At 38.3% G+C, this 24,308-nt stretch overlaps 1 protein-coding gene across 1 annotated transcript in view; it reads right to left on the bottom strand.

Moving 5' to 3' along the window:
- Positions 1 to 19,510, bottom strand: part of ACTN2 (actinin alpha 2) — a 63,950-nt gene extending 44,440 nt beyond the window's left edge. Inside the window, exon 1 of the mRNA XM_042819805.1 lies at positions 19,158 to 19,510. Coding sequence (XP_042675739.1) covers positions 19,158 to 19,292 — 135 coding nt within the window. The 5' untranslated portion in view covers positions 19,293 to 19,510. The remainder of the gene's footprint in view (positions 1 to 19,157) is intronic.
- Positions 19,511 to 24,308: the final 4,798 nt, after the last annotated feature.

Raw genomic sequence — 24,308 nt, 5'->3', positions numbered from 1 at the left:
GAAAGCTAGATATCTAGATATTTCTTTTTAGAATTTACTTACCATGAATGACTCTACAAAAGACAAACAAACAAATCCCTCCTTTCTACATCTATTACTACCAGAGAAACTTAGCTGACATTATTGGGTAAGAGACTACAGAGGAGGGGATGTAAGTCAGGAAGCCAAAAAATTTGCAGACCCTCAAATTTCCTCTTAGTGCATTAAAACTCCATTTCCGTCACAGAAACATTTTGGAAAAGCTAACTAGAAGAGGAAGCATAGTTTATATTCTGTGCCAACTATATTCTCACTGTGAAGACTGCCAGCATTTGGACCTGTGACTGTGAAGAAAATACCAGAGAAAAAAAATATATCTGTCAATTTACTCAGGCCACTTAATTTTACAAGCACTTTAAAAGAAGAATTGCAATCAAAGGACAGAAAAAGAAGATAACCCCGATTAACTATCAGTCAATTGCAGCTAATGCCAAGAAATAACAGGGCATGCCTGCTCCATGGTACAAACACTGCTGTACAAGCACAATGAAGGATGTGCTTTAACAGAAAAAGTGATACCTCTGAGAGCTCAACTGTCCTACACTCCTGAGAAAGTCCACACATGCATTTTCATGTGGTGTAATGACAACTTATGTTTGAAAATGCTTCAGAGCAGCAAAAGCAGAAAGACACTGCACTAAGAAGCTTCACATGTGTCTGTGATTACAGGGATAAAGAGAATTGAGACAGCACCGGTTGCCACCCTCTCCAATACAGTTATCCTGTATCATGAGATCATGAGACAATTTGTTGTACGTGCTGAAGATACACAGTAAATTTCTAGTTGGACACTGACAACCAGTCTAAAATGTACATCACCAAAATAACCACATAACTTTCATGGGGACATGCACAGAAAATAATTCCTACAACTTCAGAAAGATTTATTTGATTTACTCATTTGCACTCAAAAGTGGATCTGGCCCAAAAAAGTGTTAGAGACACATGACCTTCATAGTATATGTAGCTCCTAACAAAGGTTAGCACAACTTTTCACACTTCCCAACTCCAACGAATCTGTGTGTGACCATAAGTTTTAAAAATCACATTAACTAAAATATGCATATTCCTGCTTATTTGCCCTTGCACCAGAAAGACAACTGGTCTGAATAAGACATTTGGTTTTTTTTTTTGTCTAGCCTTTCTGCAATCTTTACATAAGAAAACACAAGAAAAAAAATCCAATTTTAATGTAGGAAATTTATGAAAAAGATTGCATTAGTAGGAAGCTTAATAATTTCTGTATCTGTTAAGAAAAGAAGAGTATAACTCATTTTAAGTAGATCTTAAATTCTAAATCCCAGAGAAGGAAACCACACCCGTAGACAATTTGTTTCAGTTATAAGCATTCAACATGTTTGTGCACATGTATAAATATATTTATATATACACACACGCTCTCTCTAATTATCTCAGTCTAATAGAGTTGTTTCTTAAGACAGTGCTTTACAGCCCTTCTCCTAAAGTAATTTTCCTCTCTGCTTGTGCTAGCTGGGGGGTTTCATTACTTCCAGCCTAAATGGGATGCAGTGATTCATTCTGTAGTTATATGGAACATTACTGTGCTCACAGCACATGGTAAGAGCACTAGGGAGAGCTCTGCCAGAACATTCCCACAGGCAAGACTGAGGTTTCCCCCTTGAAGAGCTGCCCATCTGTCTGCTATGCATGTTTTAAAAAACAAGTCATGATCCTGCAACATGACCTCCTATCTCTTGTGTCCACACAGCATTCTAATGACTTCAGGATCAGGGTTTCTTCCTGGGCTTGAGATACAGTCTGTGTTGGCCCTCATTCTCTTAAATATTTAATTCTGCTCCCTCCCACAAAAAAAGAGCACAAAGGTGCAAAACAGCAGAAGACCATTCAGCATTGGTAAACTAGTTTTATGTAAACCAATGACTACATATGGCATTGATTATATTTCTGCAGTTCAACATTTTGCTCATTCAGTGCAGAACTATATTTCCCTGAACTGAGAACAACTAAGATGTTACATCTTACTGGCTTGAATCATTAACTGTCCCCTTGTTTCCCACTGCAATAGATGGTACATGTTTGTAATATGTTACATGTTACTAACACGGGACAACTAGAGTAACTGTAAGAGGGGAGGTAGTTCACCATGTACAGTTCAATTGCACTAAAATAGACTCAAGCACAGTAACAATCCAAATGAAGCACAGTGAAAGTATTGGTGAAGAATGCCAGAAGTCTAAGGTGAAGGAAATGCTTAGCATGTTCCAAAAAAGCCATTAAAAAGAAATCGTCAAACCACAGGCAGTAAGTATCTCAAAGCCAGATTCCTAGGAACAACAGAAAGCGTCTCATTAAACCATCTCAAAAGGAAAGTTAGTAGAAGCTTTACCACAAGATCCCCAAATCTCAAGTTGAGTAAAGCCCTCCCTGCTCCAGCACCTCCCTCCATATAGCTGAACAAACAGTGTCAGAGATGGCATGATGTACTTTCCACTACCAGCAGATCAGCTCCTAAAGGGATATTGTCCCAGTTCCTTAAGTTTATTTTCCATTAGTGACATCATCTAAGGGATGCATTCATCACACAGAATACAGTACAAGTCATGCTAGCGTTCTTCTGTGTTCTGTTTGCATGGAATGGCCTGGGGAAACCTCAATCCTTAAAAAGCAGGTGGTCTAATCCTATGTAAGTCTAGGGTTTCCTGTAAAAGGTGTGACTATCTCCTAGCACTGAACGATTGCACGTCTGTTTTACAGCGCTTGCTATTAAAAAAACAAACAAAACCAAACAGAGCATGTAAATATCCCTTCAAGAATAATCCAGCAAGACTGAACCCTGTGAAATGTTAAGATTATTGAGCCATTAATTACAAAGTGATCATAGACTTTTCTCCGTTGTCTCCTCTGAAAGAAAAGTTACATCATCCTGCAGTATAAAACAGAAAACTCATGAGATACCAAGATGAAAGGGAAACTCAGCACGGGTTTCTGCATGCGCTGTCCTCAAGAAAGATGAAAGGAATAAAGATGAGGTTTCATAAGGCCTTTAGAAGGGGGTAAAATAGTTACGATATTGCTTTACTAGGAACAGGCAGACAATATCTTTATCAGATCACCTAAGATGTCTGGAAAAGACAGAGATGTTGAGGCATGAAAGCCTTAATGTGTGAAACAGAATAATCAGTTCTGAGCATGAAAATTTAGATAAGCCTTCATGGAATTCAGGACTTCAATGGATCACTGGTATAATGCTTCTCCTGCTCTGTTTCCTGCAGGAAGCTCCTTCCTTTTTCATTACTATTGATGATATCATTTATGAAAGTTTTACAGCAGCAGGTGCCTAAATGATTCGAGAATATGACTTCTCAAAATATGAGCAATGCCATAGAGTTGTCTACTCATGTATTTTTTAATCGGTTGTAGATAATTCTGCTTATTTCACATGTATTTTCAATCAGAAACAGTGACATTAAGAATAGGAGTATTTGTAATGTTTAAAATCCCATTTGAAACCAAAAACTGTTCAGGACCAATCTGTAGGGCAATTATGGTCCAAACCTATTTTCTATGTTGGAAATTTCAGGTCACTCAAATAAGAAAACCTCACCCAAGAAAGTGATATAGAAATAAAAGGGACAAGAATCTAATAAAAATCTTTAATCAATAGTTCAAAATAAGACTAAGTCTTGTCTCAACCATTTAAGAAGTCACAACAGAGAAGAGAATAAATCAGTTCTCTGCATTCAAGCTAGCGAAGAGTCACGAGCATGAGAAAGCATGAGAAAGATTTATATCACTTTTTAACTCTATAAGCAGAGTAATGAAAGAGATCAGTTGGGTAAATGTAGAAGCTTTCTTCTTGGAGGCTATCAAGAACAAGTTGGTTAAATATGTCAAGAACAGTATACTTGTTTCTGCCTGAAAGCAGAGGAATAGGCTAAATGCCTGCCTGGATTCACCCAGTCATATTTCCTACAATATTCATGGAAGATTCCAATCCTAATTGACAACTACACTGCAGCCTTAAAACAGGAGAAAAACCAAAACTTGTTTTCCTTCCAGGTTCTGTGATAGAGGGGCCCTAAGACTGCAAAATAAGAAATCATTTAGAAGATGACAATTACTAATCAGTAATTCAAGTACTTGGCATGTAACAGATAGCTGTAAACCTATGTTGTCAGGGTGTTTTTTTCTGCAGTGATCCTCCCTTTCCTCTCCTATTTTATTACCCCATAATTTCGCTTAGGAAAAAATATACAGTACTGGGGGAAATCCAGCAGAGAAATTGAAGAAAAGGAAGTGGAAGGGCGAAGATAGAATAATCAAGAAAGAAAGCTGAGGAAATGCAACAGAATAAAGACGAATCAAAGTCAGTAGACAGGTGAGTGGTCACAGAAAGTTAAACACAAAGCAAATTAAAATGAAAGCGGATGTAATGACATGTTCCTTGTGTACATACAGTGCCCAAAGTCTGTATTATGATCCTCGAGAAGAAATTGTGACGCTTATATCGCCTTCCTAACTTTATCACACCATACATGAATTAACATATATATACACATAAAAGCTGAGCATTTTATGACCCATGATTTCTTATACGGGACCATAAACCACTTAACAACAATAGGAGCAGATGTTAGACATAGTTGAGTACTTTTAAGTGTCTCCTGTCTCAAGGATAATGAGAATCATAAACTCTTCATATCCCACAGCACTACTGCAGTGAAAATTCACCATAGCTTTTAAGGTGCCCAAATGCTACCCTGAAAAAAATCCCAGTAAAGAAAGAATTGTAAGAAAGATTAAAACAAATTGATAGAGCTATGTCATGTAAATAAAAGATTGCCACATCTTCAGTATCTGTTCTCAGTCAAAGTTAATTTTACATTCAAAAAAATCAAAGTTGGATGTTTAGCACAAACCCATTACCTACTACTGTAAATCTAGTTACATGCCAGTTATCTTTCCTTCCTTGAACAGTTCCTGAATTATAAAATGTGCCAGCCATTTGGGTACGGAGAAAAAAAAATATCACTCAGGGAACTGTTAAGAATAGCAATGACTGTGAATAACCCCACAGATGCAATTTGAGAGCACATTTTTACAAATAGAAATTGTTTGAGCTTTCACCTCCAGAATGAAAAGTCACTGCCCCAGCCTCTCTCTAATAAGACCAGTTTTGGGCATCTCCAATGAAGCTGCCATTTCTGGTCATTTAAGTGATGGGGACACCTGTGCCCTCAAGAGCTAAACTGGGACTACAACTCATCTCATAGACACTATGCATGTGTTAGCAACCTTGTCAGTTATTCACCTGGCCTGGTTTCAAAAGAGGGACCTAAAAGTGAAAGGTTCCCCCAGCCATACAACCTAACACTATAAATTATAAGTGCAACTTCAGTACAAAGCTATTTTTTAACATGAGTTGGGATACAGGAGCTACCAGAATATTGTAGCTAGACAGGTTTGCAAGACTGGAAAACTTTTAATTAATGTTTTCACCACCTTCCTAAGCAGTGCCAGGGGGCAGAATTTTGCAAGGCAGTTTTTTCTTGGAAGTTTAGTTTCTTTATTCAAATATGCAGGAATTCTTGAAAAAAGCTGGTCACAAGCAGCATCCAAGTAACACTCTCTTTGATAAGCTTTTCATCCAAGAGCAACAAGTTGCTGTCCTGTAGTAGCTACAGATAATTTATTCTAGCTAGAATGAGTAATAAGGAGCAAATCCTTTGCTGTTTGCAATGATTTTACCTCTCCAATTTCCATCCTACTTCAGTAAAAATACGTATCACATAATTTACAGTTATACTTTTCTGATAACTCTATTTTCTGTGCCTTCTATGTAAAGAAAGAGTATATTAATATACATTCATTTACCCTGCTGACTCTTGTTATAACAGAATTTATATCTCCAATGTTTTTTTTAATTATCTACCATAATTCAATGTATTAAAATATTCAAGGTACAAGATTAGCACTATAGAATGATAAATAAACGGTATCCTCTGTGAAGTTCTGAAATTACTAACAGATTCCTGAGTTACACTGCCTTCGTATTAAATTGTTTTCTGTAATGAGGGTAAGACAGCGAGTAAAGACACTGAAGAATTCAGAGAATCCTTACATATCCACAGCTTTCTTGGACAACTTCTTTTAAAGAAGTCAAATGTCTTTATGCCTCCATCCAAAATCCTTACCCCACAGTAGAGGTGAAATACAAGCATTCCTGTGGACTGAGAGTTCCAAATACATTATTAGGAGGGCCCAATTTCACCTCTAAAATCAAGTGACTATGCAATGTCTTACAGCTTCATCTACGTTTTGCAAATTTAAGATACTGGCTAGCAAAAGAACTTTTACTTTTCAAGTAAAAAAAAAAAAAAAAAAAAATGCTGAAAAATAAATGTATCTGTGAACCAAGCATATTCTGACCTTCTGCTGTCAAACAGAAGTAAAGCTGATAAAAGAAAAAAAGACTAATGGAACAGTACAAATTGAAAGTTTTTAATACTCTTGGTCAGTGGCTTTTATTTTCAGACGCAGACACTGTATTTACAACACGAAAAGTTGAATCCAGCAAATGAACGTTCTACTAAAAAAGCTGTAGTGGACTCTCTTATCATCCATGCAATAAACACTGCAACTTTGAATCAATACATGCTCGCAAAGCATCACTCTTCCATGCACTCACTCTCTTGTTCTCGACAAGTTTTCATAGACAGACCTCAGATGAACAAAACAATCAAGGTAACTCCGACACTCTTGAAAACATTCACAGTTAATAGAGTGATGAGCTATTTGCATTCTGGTGCTTCCTGTATCACTTTTGAACAAAGTAATATTTTGCAAGTTTAAAGGTAAATACTAGTTAGAAACAACAGCTACAGTAGGGAACACTTTCTGGATCTAATTGTTAAGAAGTTCAGAAGCAGAAGGAAAGAAAAATGTATTTAGCGCATCAAAGGACCAAAATATCAAAGTAAAAGTTGAACAGTTTACAGAGTCAACAGAAATTCGTTCATTTCTACATGGTTCAGAAATAGTTAATTCTGGAGCACTGAGTTCTATGCTCTGTATAACAAGAGTATCCAATAAGTGTTGAGCAAGTAATGCACAGTAAAAATGCCAGTGGATCTGAAGGGAACTTTTTCAGCAATGTAAGAACTTGTAGGACAGCCAATTTTCTGTTTGCTTGTTTGTTTTTTTCTCTCCCTCTGTTCTCCTTTTCCAGCTTTAAGAATGGTCAATTCCTTACTAATTAGGAAACAAAAATACAATCTCTTATTATTACCACTCCCTGGTGAGATTTAAGAATGGAACACAGGTAATCCAAAAAATACCATGACTACTGTGATGGATCTACAATGACAAATCTGCAGGCGTGCTTTCAAGGTGAGGTGTATGTCCTTTATCTTGCTTGAGGCTTTCTCTTAAGCATATTAAGCAATGAACATGTATTACTACTGCAATATCAGTGCTAAATTAGCCTTCTTATGGCCTGTACTTCCCATTCTCCATTCAAGACTCCATTCCTTCTCTCACCAACTATGCCCCAGAGTCCTCATCCTGGTTTCCTACAAGTTCCTGAACTATCACAGGTAGTAATGGTTAACATTTTTGTTTCAGCAAATGCATATTTAAATGACTAAATCAATTTAGGATGAGACGAACAAAACATTCACACAGCCATGTAGTGTGGAAGGAACTGAAGATATGCCCTCTGGAAATAGAAGGATTAATTAAAGTAGGCTAATCTAGGATTTAGTTGACTGGATTTTCAAATGTCTTTCCCTTGCTTTTCTGTTGATTTACTTCACCATGCTATCTTTACCCACTAATTATATACCACATTGCCAGGTAAGTAAATCCATTATAAACTGGCCAATATCACCAATCCAAGTGGGATATAAATATGTTCATTTTTAAAACACTTCCATAAGTATAAAAATACATCTTTCATATTTTTGTTAAAATCAAAAGGTTTCAAAAACTTTTGAATTGCACATACACCAGCAGATACATCTTTGTATTGCTCTGACATCACCACATGATGGAGAAAAGATGTCACAGTCAGATCCTGAGATATTTACACAGTAAATAGTGTCTTTGCACTGTTATGTAGTAGATATCTAGTTTCACAAATCTAGTTTTGCTTGTAATCTACACAAAAATTTCAATACATAATGACTAGGAAATAACACTCTTCAATTTTGATTTTTGTTTAAGAACACATTTTTAAAAAGACTGCAGTTAAAGGTACTACTTAAGTACACTGGGCTTATGTTTTAAACTCGAATGTTTTTATGAGCTATAGAGTAACATTTCCTAAAACATTCAAAATATCCTGTAAACCAGATGAGTTCCTGAAAAATTTCAGAGCTCCCAAATTATTTTTACTGATATTGTCATACAAACAGATTAAGTCCCAAAACACTACTCAGGTTCTTTAGATAACTTGATTCTAAATGGATACAGAATTTAACTAACATGTTCTCAATGGCTTAGCTAAGAATAGATGGGTAAATAACAAACAATTGAAGTTGTAAATTGCTGAAAGCATAAACTGGTTTAGACAGGTAATTTTGTGATAAGTGAGATGCTTTGTCAATTAAGAACACAGTCCTTTGTTTACAGCATGTCTGTCCTTAAAGGAGTCACGTTCATACCTGTGCTTGGGTACGGAATTGAAGACCATAGGAAAAAGAAAAGCAAGAAATCTTCAGCCTCGACTGTGGCATTTTGTTTGCCTTCTAATAATGATGCCAAGTGGATGACACATGCATTATACATAATGCATATACATGTACAGCTAGAATTGCTTGTCATGTTGCATTACAAACTGCATTACTGATTTAGCATTAAAAAGGGGTAACTAGGTGAATAGAATTACTGCTTTTTTTTTTTTCTTTCAATAATTTCAACATCACCCTCCACAAGGCAGAGAGTTGGAACTAAATACTCTTTAAGTCTCTTTCAACCCAAGCCATTCTATTATTAGATATGGTCTGCAGACTAAAATCACTGTAACAGAAAACAAAAGGGATTGTAAATTTACAAAGAGTAGAGTCAAGGGTGGACAGCGGCTCCATTGAAGAAAATGTGTGGTAGAACTACATCCTGGAATACAGCTGGAGATCAATTTTGATTACACATATTTTCCATAGGCTAAAGAAACTGTCTAGGTAAAATAATTCCAGAACTGCACAACTATTTAATTTTTTTTTTATTTGCATTTAATGCAGCTGGGTACCAATTTTCTCCTAGCCTCATAGGCCAGAATGCGATATCTTAAGTCTCACAGCAGTGAAAAGTTACACCGCTGTCAAGATTAAACATAAAACTGAGTTTAAAAAAAGAAATCACTTAATGCTAGATGGTTAGGCCTTTCTGTGAGTACCAAAATAGCAGGCTGCTTTTCAGAGGTTCCTCTTGATGTCATTGGAAATGCCTGGGTGTTCGACACCTATAAAAATACGAGCATTTCCTTAGACACTTAAGGAATAAACACAGATGCTAATTTTAGCCTAGGGTAGCCACTTCCCACAGGCTCCTGCTATGGTAGTAGTGAGGAACAAGCTTTTATAGGAGGCAGCTCAGAGTAGAACCAATGTACCCTACATTAGGTTCAGTTGTTATCGAAGTAAGGGGTGGCCAGACTGATCTGGTATTGAATTGCAAGTTGAAGAGATTCTGACAATTAAGAGTTGACAGTTGGGAGAAAGCTTTTGACATGAACAGAGCATCTTATTCACACTGAGTAAAAGAAACACTTAGCACTTTTCATCTGCAAAAACCAGCACACAGCACAACCACTATTTTGGAGCATGAATGGACATTTAAGGTCCAAATACAAAACATTATTAGCCACTATTAACTAGCAGTTCCTGCTGCCACCCTCTGAAGAACCAAGTGCATTTCTGCAAATTAGAGTTACTACTTCAATTAAGTTACTACTTCAATTAAGTACTTCCAGTGAAATGGAACACTAATTCAAATGCTTCTGCCTTTATCTCTGCAGAAGCTCTGCTCCAGTATTTACAATAACAGAGGAAAACCATTACTTCTATAACAACTAACCTGTAACCCTCTCACATCAGTAGTTTGAGGATTACTGGGATCATGTTATCCCAATTTGTACTGAAGAAGTACTTGTACCACCAGGGCAAAGAGCTACAACAGAATATGTATGGAAACAGTAACAGAGAGTGGCCATTACATTGTATTTGCTGGTTAAATGACCTGGAAAGAGGTAACTCCTATCTTCAAATAGATGTCTCATTGTATTACGTGGAAAAAAGAGCACTGTATAGCACCTGTACAGATTTACGATCAGCTTTATGCTTCAGCCTTTCACCACAAGGCATACCCAACAAATCCAGTAATATTATAAGAACAAATGTTACATGTTTCTAACAAAGCTTAGGAGGAAATGAAGTACTAGATGTGAATACATTTTTCTTCTGGAACTAGCTGAGATAAATAACGCAGACATAAAAGATTTACTTTGAGTCAGCAACATTTCACTACGCACTCAAGAGGAATACCATGTTGGTTACACATTGTTCACCCAGAGAATTAGGACTCAAGGAAAAAAAATTGTACTTGGCAGTAAAACAATCCAAAATGACTCTGTTTTGCCAGCTGTATAAAACATTTTCATATTTTCCTACTTGCAACGATATAAAATAATATGCAGGAGAGACTTCTTTTCACGTGGGACAAAGCTCAGCAGCACTAACTTCTATCTGATTGTATTCCACTTTCACAAGTGAAATTTCACTGATCCACCTGCATTTCAGATCCATAACCCAATGCATCCTCCTGTAAGCAGGCTCTACAGTACAATTTCTGAAATACTACCTATATAAAGCATAGTACTTATATACCACTTAATGAAAAGTAAATACCATCTATATAGAATTTACTTGTATAGTATTTATTGCCTACATAATCACTTTTCATAACTAAAGAAAATCCAGTTGCTATGCCTCATTTAAACTAAACATCATTGAATGTGTCTGAATTTGTGCAACAGTGACTAGATTTATATTAGGCATTCAGTATCTGACTTTTTCCATCACAGCGATGAATCCCTTTTTGTCTTACTTGTAAGAGGATGAATACACTTTGGTGAAACATTTTGAACTGTGTTGTCCCACTGACAAAAGCAGTCAACATTCAGCCCGCAGAGCTATCTCAGTTTGATTTGGGAACTGGTGATGTAATCAGGATATTTTCTTATTGGGATTCACTAATTTACAAAACATATATAAGTCCCATTTTTCTTAAACAGGGCTAAAAATTTTACAAGTCTGGACTCCTTTAATGCATTCTCAGAGCTGAGGACCTTTAGTGCTCTTCCAAGCAAACTTCCCATACCTATCCACTAAGCTCTTAGCTCTTCAATGACCCAGAGCAAAGGATGCAGACCTTCTCTCAAGAGGTTATAGTAAAGCCCACTGCTTAAAACACAGCTTCCCTCTAGCTCTTAAGCACCTGCGTTGCAGCTTATGGAAACCCACTTAGATCCATACTTTCTTCCAATCCTTATTGTCTTACTAATTGGATTGGTGTATCTGCAGACATTTTGCTATTTGAGTTTCAGAGAAAGCTGCACTGCCTATCTGTGAGTGCAGGCAGGAAGGCAGTAGCCTTTGCTTCTGGGTACAAAACGGTTCCTGAGAGATTTAAGGTTGTTCAGCATAGAGAAGGCTCTGGGGAGACCTTAATAGTGGCCTTCAAGTTTTTAAAAGGGACCTATAAAAAATATAGGGAGAGATTCTTTATCAATGTATAGCGATACGATAAGCAGCAATGAAGGTGGCAGATTTAGATTACACATTATGAAGAAATTCTTCACACTGAGGTTGGTAAGGCTTACTATTTTGTTACAGGCAGATCTTTGAGGGCTGGTAGAAATCAATAGCTGAGCTGCAACTGCAGGAATTACCCATCTGACAACACTAACAAAAGCATACAGAGCTTACAATGGGGAATGTAACATGGAAGGAGGATGTTGAGATTAAACAGGAAAAAAAAAGTTGAATCAATTTGTCATATTTGCCACTGATAAAGAAAATCTTCATTCAACCTCCATAATCATTTCTCGTTAAGTGAATTTCATAATAGCTTTGCTTGAATTTTCCTTCATATACAAGCACTACAGCACTCAGAGTTCTCTCAGTTGAACACTTCATTGATACCTTCCAAGATTGGTTATGAGGCACATTGACAAAATATGATCATTCTACTATCCTTTCAGCACGTTCTTCTCAAACACCATTCCTGGCAAATAACATCAGCAACAGGAACTTAACATGTTACTATTTTAACAAGTGCTAATCTCGAGGAGGCCAATCATACAGGGTAAGCCTTAAACACATCCCATATTTCTCTACAGAGTCCAGCTCCCAACAGGACAGCTCTCCATAGAACCAGAGACACTGCAACTACACATTCTTCTGTTTCATCAGCATCTAATATAATCACAGTGTATGCTGAAAAATCAGGACAAACTGGTAGCAAAAAAGGAATCTGTCCATCGACTACCAAGTTCTATGGCCTCCTATATGGGGTCAGCTACCACCAAGAAGGTCACTTAAAGAGCACCCAGGGCTTAAAAGGAAACAATGTATGCTTTATGTGTGCGCATTCTTAATGTTAGAGCTTTTGGCAATTGCTGCTTTAGGAACAAATTCTTTATGAACCTGGAGAAGCATTTGGCTTTGGAGTGCTAAAACTTAATGTTACCAAAAGGCACAATCTCTGCACCTACGGAATCATATTGCACTTCTACAGAAGGCAGGTACAATGCTGAGTGATTACTAAGTAAAAATAAGATGTGTTTTTAAAAGGCTGCCCAGGGAGGTGGTGGAGTCTCCTTCTCTGGAGATGTTCAAGACCTGCCTGGATGCCTACCTGTGCGACCTGCTGTAGGGAACCTGCTTTGGCAGGGGGGTTGGACTCATGATCTCTGGAGGTCCATTCCAACCCCTATAATTCTGTGATTCTGTGAAATAGTTTGCTTTCCTAACTGCTATTAGCAATACAAAACCCTGTACTTAACCTGCAGAAATACTAAGACATTTATGTGAAACTATTTGGATAAAAGGTAAAGCGCACAGAGAATTGCAGTACTGGACTCAGTGTATCATGATTTCTCCACATAGTGTCATTCTGCTTTTAATACTGGTACAAGGTAGACTTGCTTCCTTACAAATGAAACCCCTTTCTGAAATTATTTCTGGAGCTACACAACCCAGAGCACCAATCTTCCTAAGAAATGGCCAATTAATAATAGAAAGCAGTAGGAACGAGTAATAAGAGGCTGGTACTTTGTTAGAACGGAGTGCACCATTTCCCTCCCTCACAATCCTGCATTCACTTCTGGTTGTCATAGATCCTTCTCCATAAGAAGTGACACCTCACTGAAAAACCTCAAGAGATGAAAAGAGATGGACTCTTTGTGTGCTGTGAGATCTTAACTCCAAGGCTTCTAGTTCAAGGAAATAATTTTCCAGTCTGAGAAAAACAATCAGAACACTCCACAACTGATTATTTCCGTAGAACATCACAAAAAAGCAGGATCCAGGCTGGAATGCACTGTACACACTGTAGATAGAGCCATATTCCTCATAACAACTATTTCAGAGCCTGTAAATCCACAGATTCTACAGCACTGAATATTCCTGGTGGCATCCAGCCTCTCCTACCAATACTTTTCTGCTTTACATTTCTTTTTCACTCATTCAAGCATGGCCATTTCTCTCCTGTTCCTGGTTTGAGGAATGTAGCTGTTTGCTTCTACAAGTTTATCTGTCTTTTCATTCACAGGCAGACTTTTTCCAAGAAAAGATTTCTGATAAGACACTGATTTAGATTCCATCCACAGAAGACCACACAGACTTCAGAGTGAATCCAGGACGTTGACTGTAACTCTATTTATAGACACTGAAGTCAGACTGAACACAAGGTCAATCTCTCTTTCAGGCCGCAATCAACATCTTTAATTTGCTCAACATTATTAAGTTCCACCAACACAAGTAAAAGAAGCGTTTTGTCTGTAATACACAGTTCTGGTAGCACCTTCCAAAGAATTTGCTACAGTTGTTGCTTTATTTACTTATTCATTCCTTTGACATACAAGGACAACAGGAGCTGTATTATCAGTGAAATAAGGTAATGCAGATAAGTCCTTAAGGTCATGCTAAAAATGTAATCTAACTGGAAAGTCAACTTCTACTCTAGAGAAACTTTCCTGAAGTCATCACTCACGCACAGTGCTCAGTGTCATCAAGATTTGTATCCACAGAGCGCAATAGCAAGCTAAATAAATACTCCAAGTCTTCTTTATTCTATTCCATCGCAAAAGATCATCACACACTCACAGAATAGCTGATGTTGGAAATCACTCAGTCCAACCCCCTGTCTTCAGCCAGGGTCATCTTAGATCACATAACACAGGATCATACCCAGATGGCCTTAGAATATCTCCAGAGAAGGAAACTCCACAACTTCTCTGTCACTCTCACAGTAATAAAGTTTCTTCATCATTTTCAGGTGGAACTTCCTGTGTTTTAGTTTAGGCCTGCTGTCTTTTGTTGCTGGGCACCACTAAAGAGTGTGGTCCCATACTCTTGACACTTAAGATATTTGAATGCATTGGGAAGATAGTCTCTCAGTGTTTTTGTCTCCAGCTCTCTCAGCCTTCCTTCTTAACACAGATGTTCCAGTCCCCTAATCATCTTCATAACCCTCCACTAGCATATATTTTGTGCTGTGGAGCCCAAAACGGGACACAGCACTGCAGATGTGGCCTCACCAGGGCTGGGAAGAGAAGGAGAATCACCTCCCTCAACCCGCTGGCAACACTTTTCCTAATGCACACCACAATACCACTGGCCTTCATGGTGCTGACACCTACAATAAAACTCTTCTGCATCAACAAGGTGATGGTATCAGGACCATAAAGCATGCTGGAACGTAAACGCTCCTCTATAATAATATCAGTAAGGTCAGGAACATGTTTTCAGTTCTTTCTTTACATACATTAATGCAATAGCGTCAGAGACATGCACAAACATCTGGAGGAAACATGAGATACCAATGTGGAGTCAGCTAAGTCCTTTACAACACAACCGTCCTGAAGACGGAATCACACCTGTTCATAATTCTTCAGATCTTTTCTCTGTCCTGAAGATTTCAGACTTCTTTAAAAAAAAAATTGATGTCAAAGTTTAAAGAAGTACACTCCTATAATAAATTATTTATAACAACAGTTGTCTAAAAATAAAATGTACCAGTAAACAACTTTTACTGTCTGTTACTTACGGCACAGTGATGTTTCCATTTAGTAGGAGTATAAACTTCATCGTGGGTCTCTGCATGGAACCTCCTAAGTCAAGTAAGTTTTCTCTTTATGAGCTTATAGTTGTTTCTAGATGTTCTTCAAAAGCACTCCTTTCCTTTCTTAGGCTTGTCAGGTATTCTCTTAAGCTCAACACTGTCAGAACATCCATTTGGTCTCTGTTCTGTAATCCTGTACTTCTTTTTGCATGATACAATGGTACTCTGTACCATCATAACTCTTTTTCTTGCATTAATAAGAGAAGAGGGAAAAGAAAAAGCACTGTTTAACACACAGCTCACTAAGCAATCTTGGGAGTTCAAACATGCTGTGAACAATACAGCATATCTTCATTTTAAGTAGAGTTGTCCTAGGTTTCCTAAGTTAAGGGGAATCGCAATTTTCCATGTTCCTTCAAAAAATATTGAGATAGAGACTGGAGAGACTAAAAGAATTGCAGAATCTGTTGAATGTTTTCTTTTTTAGAAAATTGAGAAATTTAACAGAGAGAAGAGATATCAGATTTTAAGTTTTTCTCTATGAGCTATAGCATGATTTTTAATTCCATTCCAGTACAGCATAGCTGTGATTGAAACAGGGCTAATGACTAGTCTAACATACCATAAAATGAACTACAACTATCATTTGGTTACAAATGATCATTTTTGTCCTCTTTTTAGCCAGCAGGAAAACTGAAGTCTAAGGAGGTAAACTGACTCTGATTAAGGTAAAAGAGTCAAGAAGAATATTGCAGCGCCTCTGTTCAGCCAGACTCTGCTTTCTGCTTTCTACATAATACTGAAGAAGCAAATGGCCACTGTCACAGATCTTTCAACTGCTATTTAAACACACACGGTCAATCAAACCGTACTGGGAAAAGCAGCAAAATTCAGAAGTTTCTAATCTATCATTTCTTTCTGCATGTTTAAAAGACACCAAGGCTGTAGTTCTCTAGTTCCTGCTGAAGACAGCATGTCTGTCCCAAATATAACAAAGACAAACCGACCTGTTGTTCTGTCTTTGCTTAAAGCTGCCGTTTGAAGTTTCCGACTATATGATCCTGCTTAAGTTCCTACCATTAGCAGCTAACACAGCAGCCAAATTGCTGTACTTTCTTGATTTGACACAAGCCAAATTTTACCCTAACCAAAGCACTTAAATTGGTGTTCATATTCAGAGAGTCACAGCTAAGCTACTACCGAGAGTCCCTTCATACAACATACTTTATATTTATTCTGACACCTGCAGCCACCAAGGAGACTGGATAATAGCAGACCATAATACTCTGTGAACCATGGTTATAATTAGGCGCCACGGCCATTGTAATCCTATGGACGTCATCATGTGTTACCAGCATCTGTTGACAGATCTCATACCAGGCATATCACTGAAATGGCAAGTCTGGAGAGGGCAGCCCACAATAGAAACAATGGTATTTATTTCTGGTTTGTTCCAAGACTGTCTAATAGAAAATATATGCTGCCAACTGCCAGGGCTTCACTGAGATCATTTTTCTATATTATATTACCAGTTTGAACAAAGATTTGTGCCCATGTATCTGCAATCTTTTCCTAATAAATAAGGAAAGTGAGAATGCACTTTCTGCAACCGTCTTAGTGCTATTTAGAATACAGAAGCCCTGAAAGTTTCAGACCCTTTATGTGAAATTACTTACTTTCTTGTCATAATAAATTCAGACTCTTTTCCAAGGCAAGGAATGAGGATCACCCTCTTAAATTTTATTTTAATGTGATATCATTTAAATATTAAAAACAAATACTGGGAATAGACCACACAAAGTAGCAAAGGTACTACCTCTCTGCATTGTGGAAGTAAGCTTTCATCTGTGAATGTAGAAACCAGGTTTTCTGCTGAAGCATTATTACTTTGGAGGAATGGGAACAAAAAATTTGCTGTGATGCCTCATATCAACTGTTCTCCGTTCTTCTGGAATAGTCCAGAGATTTACTGCAAATAAGAAAGCCTACAGAACCCAAATCCTTTTTATTACTTATTTGTATTCTAGGAAAATTGCAGTAGAGTGATGATTGCCTGGTAACCAGCCCATTATTTCTTTATTCTGAAAACACAGGATTCCATGAAATGCCGGGCAATTGAATCTTTATCAGATGTAACCACAGCCTGTTACAGCTGAGCAGTTTCTAATCATTAACACTGAAATCACTGTCATTCTCACTGCAAAACATAAAAGAATATTTCACCATATAAAGAGCATCAAACTAAACTGAGCACCACTGTTGTATAGAATTGGTTAGGAGTTGCAGCTGCTGAACTTCTCACACTATCCTTGTATAACAGGATCTATCAATGCAGGAAAGCGAGCAAAATCATGTAAAACTCACAGTAAGCAGAAAGCTACAAGTGAAAACAAGAGGAAAATATCAGCTCTACCAATTGCTATGGAAAAGCAAACACATCAGCCCTAGCAGTTCTAATGGCTCTTAGTTTGACAGTCATATAGAAGCCATGACTATAACAGCAGGTCAGACACTGACTTCAGATAAAGTGCTTGCAACACTTTTTTCTTGATTTGACACAGGCTAAAAATTACCCTAATCAAACTTCCTGGAGTTCCCCACCTGTAGTAAAAACCATATACAGCCCTACAGTTTAATGTTCCTTTCTCCTCTCTCCTTTTTTCCTTCCAGTAACCAGTAGATAACCTTGTAATCCTAGATCTGTCAGCTGCAATTTCAACATCACTTTCAACATTAGGAAGTAACAAATCCTTTGCAACATTTCTCATCCCTCCCCTCTTTAGGCTGCTTAAAACTCAGTGTTCTGAAATCAGATATTTCTTCTCTCATATTTTAAAGGCATCATAGGAGCAGCAACTACTAAAGTACTGAACTGCTAACAAGGCTGTTGGTAGGGTTGCAACTACTAAGAAGTCACAGAATCATTACAGTTGGAAAAGATCACAAGGATCATCCAGTCCAAACACCAGCCCATCCTCACCATGCCCACTGACTATGTTCTTCAGTGCCACATTCACACGGTTCTTTAATGAACAAGAGCCTACAACCTATGCCTATGTTCAAAAATTGAGTATAGGCAGTACTTGTTGACACAATTGCTTTCCTAAACCTAGAAGATGAGGAATGTTTCCTCTACAATACCATATTCCAAGGAGTTTACAGACTTGTTTTTTCACCCAGACACAGAATGGCACATGGGAATTTAACTCATTCAATAGTTTTCCAAACCTATGCTAAATATATTTCAAGGCAACATCATCTTTCTAAAATTATTCAGTCCATCTTGAGAGTAAATTCTACTAAAACTCAGAAATACTGCATGTAAATTTTGATGGGTTTTCGGCACAGTTTTGAACCACTTCATGCAACGCCCAGGTTATAACTGTGATGTACTGCTTTAGAGAAGCCATCAGGCACATACAACATTTCAGAAACTACTTCGTGAAAGGAAGACCTATGAAGTTAAAAAAAAAAAAAAAAAAAAAAAAAAAAAACAAAACACTGGAATCGCTATCAACAACACACAAATGTAGAGCTACTGACAGAACATTCCTAGTAAAATATAAAAACACACTCCTGACTCTCATTAATTACTACCATCTTACATAGATGAATACAAAAAGCGAGTGCTTTTCCCTTAAAATACTGCATAATATGTACCTTATATCTACATCCTCTTCTAAAATAAGAACACTTTACTGCATAGCCCCAGCAATTCCAGATGCAGCACGGCTACAAGGCCAGAATTCCACAAAGAAGCACATATACAGACACACATTACTTTATTTCCAGACCTTCCTTTGCTGTTTCTCCCATGCTGGATCCAGGAGCAGGTCCCTGTCCCATTCTTCCTCTTGGGTCATGTACTCATCTTCTTCATAGTTGTAGGTGTACTGCATGTTTGTTTCTATCTGGTTCATGCTGTTCATTCTACCCAGGGATCAGCTTCAACCGCTTTGCCTATTAACAGTTAAATATGTATATATATTTAAGCTCAGTATGGTTGCTGATGGGTTGAAGATAGCAACGTGTGTATTTTTTTTTTCTTTCCCAAGGAGACAGGATGTTAATATCGATGAGCTGCCGAGAGTTGAGGCTTTAACTGTCAGGTAGTGGCGGATGGCTGGTGATCCTCCTTCCCCCTTTCGCTCTCCCTCTGTCTCACCCGCTCTCTCTGCTGCTGCTGCAGGTCCTTGCGGCCGACCCTCCGGAGAAGCCCAGCGCCGCTCATTGCGGCCGCTTATTATCCCCGCCGGGCCGTCACGTGGCTGCCGGCGGCTGCCCAGCGCCGCTCCGAGAGGCGGCCGCAGGAGCCCGCGCTTGCACCGCCCCCCCTCCCCGGGGCAGACGCCCAGAGGCGCCCAGCAGCGCCGCTGGTCCGCGCTGGGGCCGGGGAACCCACCGCCGTGCTGCTGCTGTGCGGAGCACGGACTGTCACGGCAAGAGGGGGAGGCTGACCAGGGGGATTCGCCTCCCGTAAGCAGTCTGACAAAAACGCACTGCCTAATCATCTGCCTTTCTAATTATTATTATTATTTTTAAATCTACTGTCATGTACTGCTGCTCAAGACTCATGTATGACTTGCCGATGTCGTACAACATTATTTATCATCAACCTGAAGTCTGTGGCCAGCCGCTTTTCAGATTAAAGCTCAGCAGAGCCAGCGCAGAAAGGGACACCCAGAAGATAAAACACAGCAGAGACTGGGTGTGGAGTTAGAGCACAAGTATGCAAGCACAACTTAGAAGAGCAATGCACACCCTTTCATCTAGGAAAGACACTCCTTGCATCCCAAATGTAGACACCAAAAAGAGCACAAAAACATCTGTGGAACCATTAACTTCAGAAATTTGTGACAGCAACCAACTATCTGTGTTTTCCACGGGGTAAAATCTGAGAAGACAGCACTGAGATCAAACATACTGGCAAGCTTATTTCCTCTTCCCCTCCTCCCCCTTCTTCCCCTGGTGACAACTGAATGTTTCCTTGGGTACTGGCAAGTTCACTACATTGCATCCTGCACCATCAGCCAAGGTCGTTCTTTCCAGAAGTGTCTGTGCTGGATACAGTTTGAAACTTACTTACAAAGAAAAAAAAGCTCACCAAAGCTGAGCTTTTAGAAGCCCTGAAAGACAAAGCCAGGTACAAGAGGAGAAGTATGTTCAGTAAAGGCAACCAGAGATGTCTAAACCAATATGAATAAGTAACAGCTAGACAGCATACGTTTCACACTTTGTTTTACTAGGTAAAGCTCTGCTTCCTGCCAAGTTGCCTTCTATCCTGTAAGCCCATGCAATATAGATGATCATACATACACATATACACAGCTAACAACTACCCATCAGCTCAAAAAACTTGACAGATGCAGCACTAAGGTTGCAAATTTGAATTCAGAAGAAGACTGCAACACAACTGTTTCATGACATCAACTCAAACTCAACTTCCTAAGTTTGGTGTACTTACCATGCAATAAGCAGTTTAAAAATAAAATTCAGGGTCAGAAATGCATGCTTTTCACCTGCTCAATATAAATATTCTCAGATTTGCTATAGTATTTCCCTCTAAAATGAAGCAAATGTTGATGAATGCTGAGTGCAGGCTTTTGTTTACATGCAGATGATTTACCTCTTAGGAAACTCTCAGCCTATGTCTAATAGTGATTATAAGCAGAATGTTCACATATATATATATATATGTGTATATATATATATACACATTCTGCCTATGCTGATGTAATTTGTGCAGCTTATGGATGAGATCTGTGCTTTGTGAGGCATGCTCCTGTTGCCTAAAGGACTGTTAAAGCCTCTGAAGTGAGCAAAACCATTCCTTCTTATTCACTGTGCACAGCACAGGAAAAACTTCTGGAGGAAAAGTAAGAATTAAAAAAAAAAAAAAAAAGTAATGGAAGAATACATCCTATAATGCTCCAGCCCAGAGCTGTCTCCTGTGCTGACAAGACCTGTGACCTTTCAATGCGTTAGTGCATTCGAGGTGAGCCTTTCCTTGGCACTCTTTTGTCTGAAAATCAAAGTAGATGATATCAAATGGTTCTGCACCCCCTCCCTGTGTAGTACAGGTGAGCCCTGCAGTCACTGATGGCTTTGTACAAAGCGGAACCACAGTTCATCTTCTGGTCCTCATCATTTAACATGGGCTGGAGTGCCTGTGTCATGAAATACAAATGGAGATATGATGACAATGAGTATCCCATCATCTGTGGATTAGCACTAGACTTCTGGATATCAAAGGGAAATCTATCCTTAATTCCTAGAATTCTGAAAGAGGGATACATGTATATTAATAACTGAATTTTTCTCAGAATACTGCTAGCCACTGCTGCAAAGATATGACCTATTTTCTTGTTTGCTCTGTACTTAGGAAACTGCATCACTTTAATAACAAAACCAACAAAAAATCATCATCGTATGAAGCAACTGAGACCCAGAACCACAAAATCTCTCAGGTAGTCTGAGAGTACCAAAAGTTCAAGATCATACATTTTATGTAAGGGAGAAATACTCAAAATCCACATCGGGCAGGTTATGTTAGTATGTTCTCAATGAAAAAAAATACATATTTCAGAGTTTTTGTTGTAGAAAACCATCGAACCATAGAATGGCTTGGGTCGGAAGGGACTTCAAAGATCATCTAGCTCCAAGCCCTTGCTATGGACAGGGTTGCATAATTAATTTTTTTCTCCTTTCTGAAAGTTTCTAGTATTAAATGGGGAGGTTGGTGACCCTGCCTTTGGCGGGAGGGGTTGGAGATTCCTTTATGTTCCTTCCAACCTGGGCCATTCTGTGATGCTGTGGGAAAACGTCAAAAGAAGGAGCTTCAGCTTTAACAATACGCATTTTTAGACAGACGAGCTTGAAACAGGCAGCTAAATGCAATATTCTGATTTTAAAAGAACAACCTACTTCAATGGAATCTGGCCTGTCTTAGGTTCTCTAAATAACTACTTACTACCCTTTAATCAGACAACATGAGTAGGCAGAGAAGATATTTATAGACAGAGCATTAGGAGGAGTATCTGGTATTTTGTTTACTACTTTAATTTAATTTCATAAATGAACTGTGCAGATGGTAATGAGAAGCATATGAATGAAGGTCCACTGTGGAAAGAGAGCCAAAATGGAATTATGAGGCCAAATTCAAAGTGGAAAGGGAGTTGCCCATTCCAGATCACCTAGAGAAAGGAAAGCTGAGCCCAGCAGAGTAGTACAAATTAAACAGACATGGACAGGCAGTAATGCTCTCAGTCAGCTTATCCCCACATACGGGTAGGTTAAGACTACCTCCACTAAAGCTGGCAGAGTTGCACAGCTAGAAACTGCATGTCTCCAAGGAAAAAGAAAACAGAAATAAGCAAGAAAAAAGGAACACTGTGACCCACATAAGCATCTTAAACTGCCATGGCAAGACATTCTGAGATCCAGATAGATTTGAGGTACAAATAACACAGACAAGGGAAGATAAAAAGGAATATTCGTGTTTTTCAAAGAGATTAATATAAATAAGATGGCTCTAGGTGATCAGCAATGGAGACAGCAGTGCTGAATTGTCAACTATTCTTACCTTTTGTTTCACATACAGCAGTAGCTCATGTCAACATCAATTTTCATAAGGTCTTACCCCAGAAAACACCAGGGCCATAAGGTATGATTTGTGCTTTCCATGTATGAGGAGCACAAAGCCAGAGCTTTCCAAACAGGAGCAACGGGTCTGTGCGAACTCACTCAGTATTTCTTACCACAGCTCCAACTTAGCAAAGCAAAAGTCTCCTGGCACAAGTTGCATTAAGCTCCTTGAGAATCCAAGGGCTTTTCTAACTAATCAAAGCATGGCTTTCACCTCCTGTGTCGGCCTTTCACACCTTTTTTAATGAAAAAGAATTCGTTTCACAGTTTATTTTTAACTTCCATTTGCTCCACCAAAGCTGTCAGAAAATTCTTTCAAGAAATCGCTCTCCTGTATCCCCAGTGTTCATCAGACTTTCAATCCCTTTGGCCTATTTCTTATTCTTCCCTCTCACAAACTCTCAGAAGATAAAACCTCAACTTTTAAATAAAAACTTCAAAAATGTTGAAAATTTCAACAATGTTTCTCCACATCATTCTTCTATTTGAACCGAGCGAGCTTTAGAAACAAGCCAGATTTCTCTGCCTAAATAATCATCTGCGGAACCATCAGCTCATGTGAAAGTGATCACCATTAGTTGCCAGTTTTAATGTTTCTCTGCAAAAAACACGATAACCCACACCTGCGAAAATTATCTCACACGTGCCACAGGATGATAAAAGACCTTATGAGTGCTCTATAAATCAGAAGTAGGTATGTAATTATCTATCTAGAGACACAGCCTATTTCTCTGTTAAAGAAGAAGAAAAAAAAAAAACACAAACCCAATAGGATGACTTTCCAAAAGAGGCAACAATGAAAAATTAAAAAATAAAATCAGAGTGCTCTCCTACATAATCTGCTAATAGAAGCTTAAATGGATTGTAAAGCACTGTTGTTTTCAAAGCACGTCATATCTATTTTTTAAGAAGTCCTTTTACATATAGCAAGTGAAAAGAACATCTGCAGAAGGAGGAAAGAGCAAAGAGAAGCATATATGTGGGAACCAAACTTCTGATTCTGCCTGATCTCAGTCAGAGCAGCACTGTGGACACAGAATGTAGCCCTGCCACAACCCAGCACCAAAAGAGACAGGCTTTCACTCTGAAAAATTGTTCCCCTACTCATGCATGGAAATATTAATTATATAGAAGCTAAGTGTGCACTATATATTTCTTTTCTAACTATTGGAAATACAAATGGAGAAATAACTGAAAAAATGCACTGCTGACTTCAAAAGATTTCAAAGTGCTTCGCCATCTATATATAGGAACAACTTACTCTGCCCCTGAAATGCAGCCATGGATAAAGTGTAGCAAGA

This window comes from Centrocercus urophasianus, unplaced genomic scaffold, assembly GCF_019232065.1.
Source record: "Centrocercus urophasianus isolate 14NV4802_14NV808 unplaced genomic scaffold, USGS_Curo_1.0 seq_10, whole genome shotgun sequence".
Classification (NCBI taxonomy): domain Eukaryota; kingdom Metazoa; phylum Chordata; class Aves; order Galliformes; family Phasianidae; genus Centrocercus; species Centrocercus urophasianus.
The sequence above is the reverse complement of the archived record's forward strand: the minus strand, read 5'-3'. Positions and strand labels throughout refer to the sequence as shown.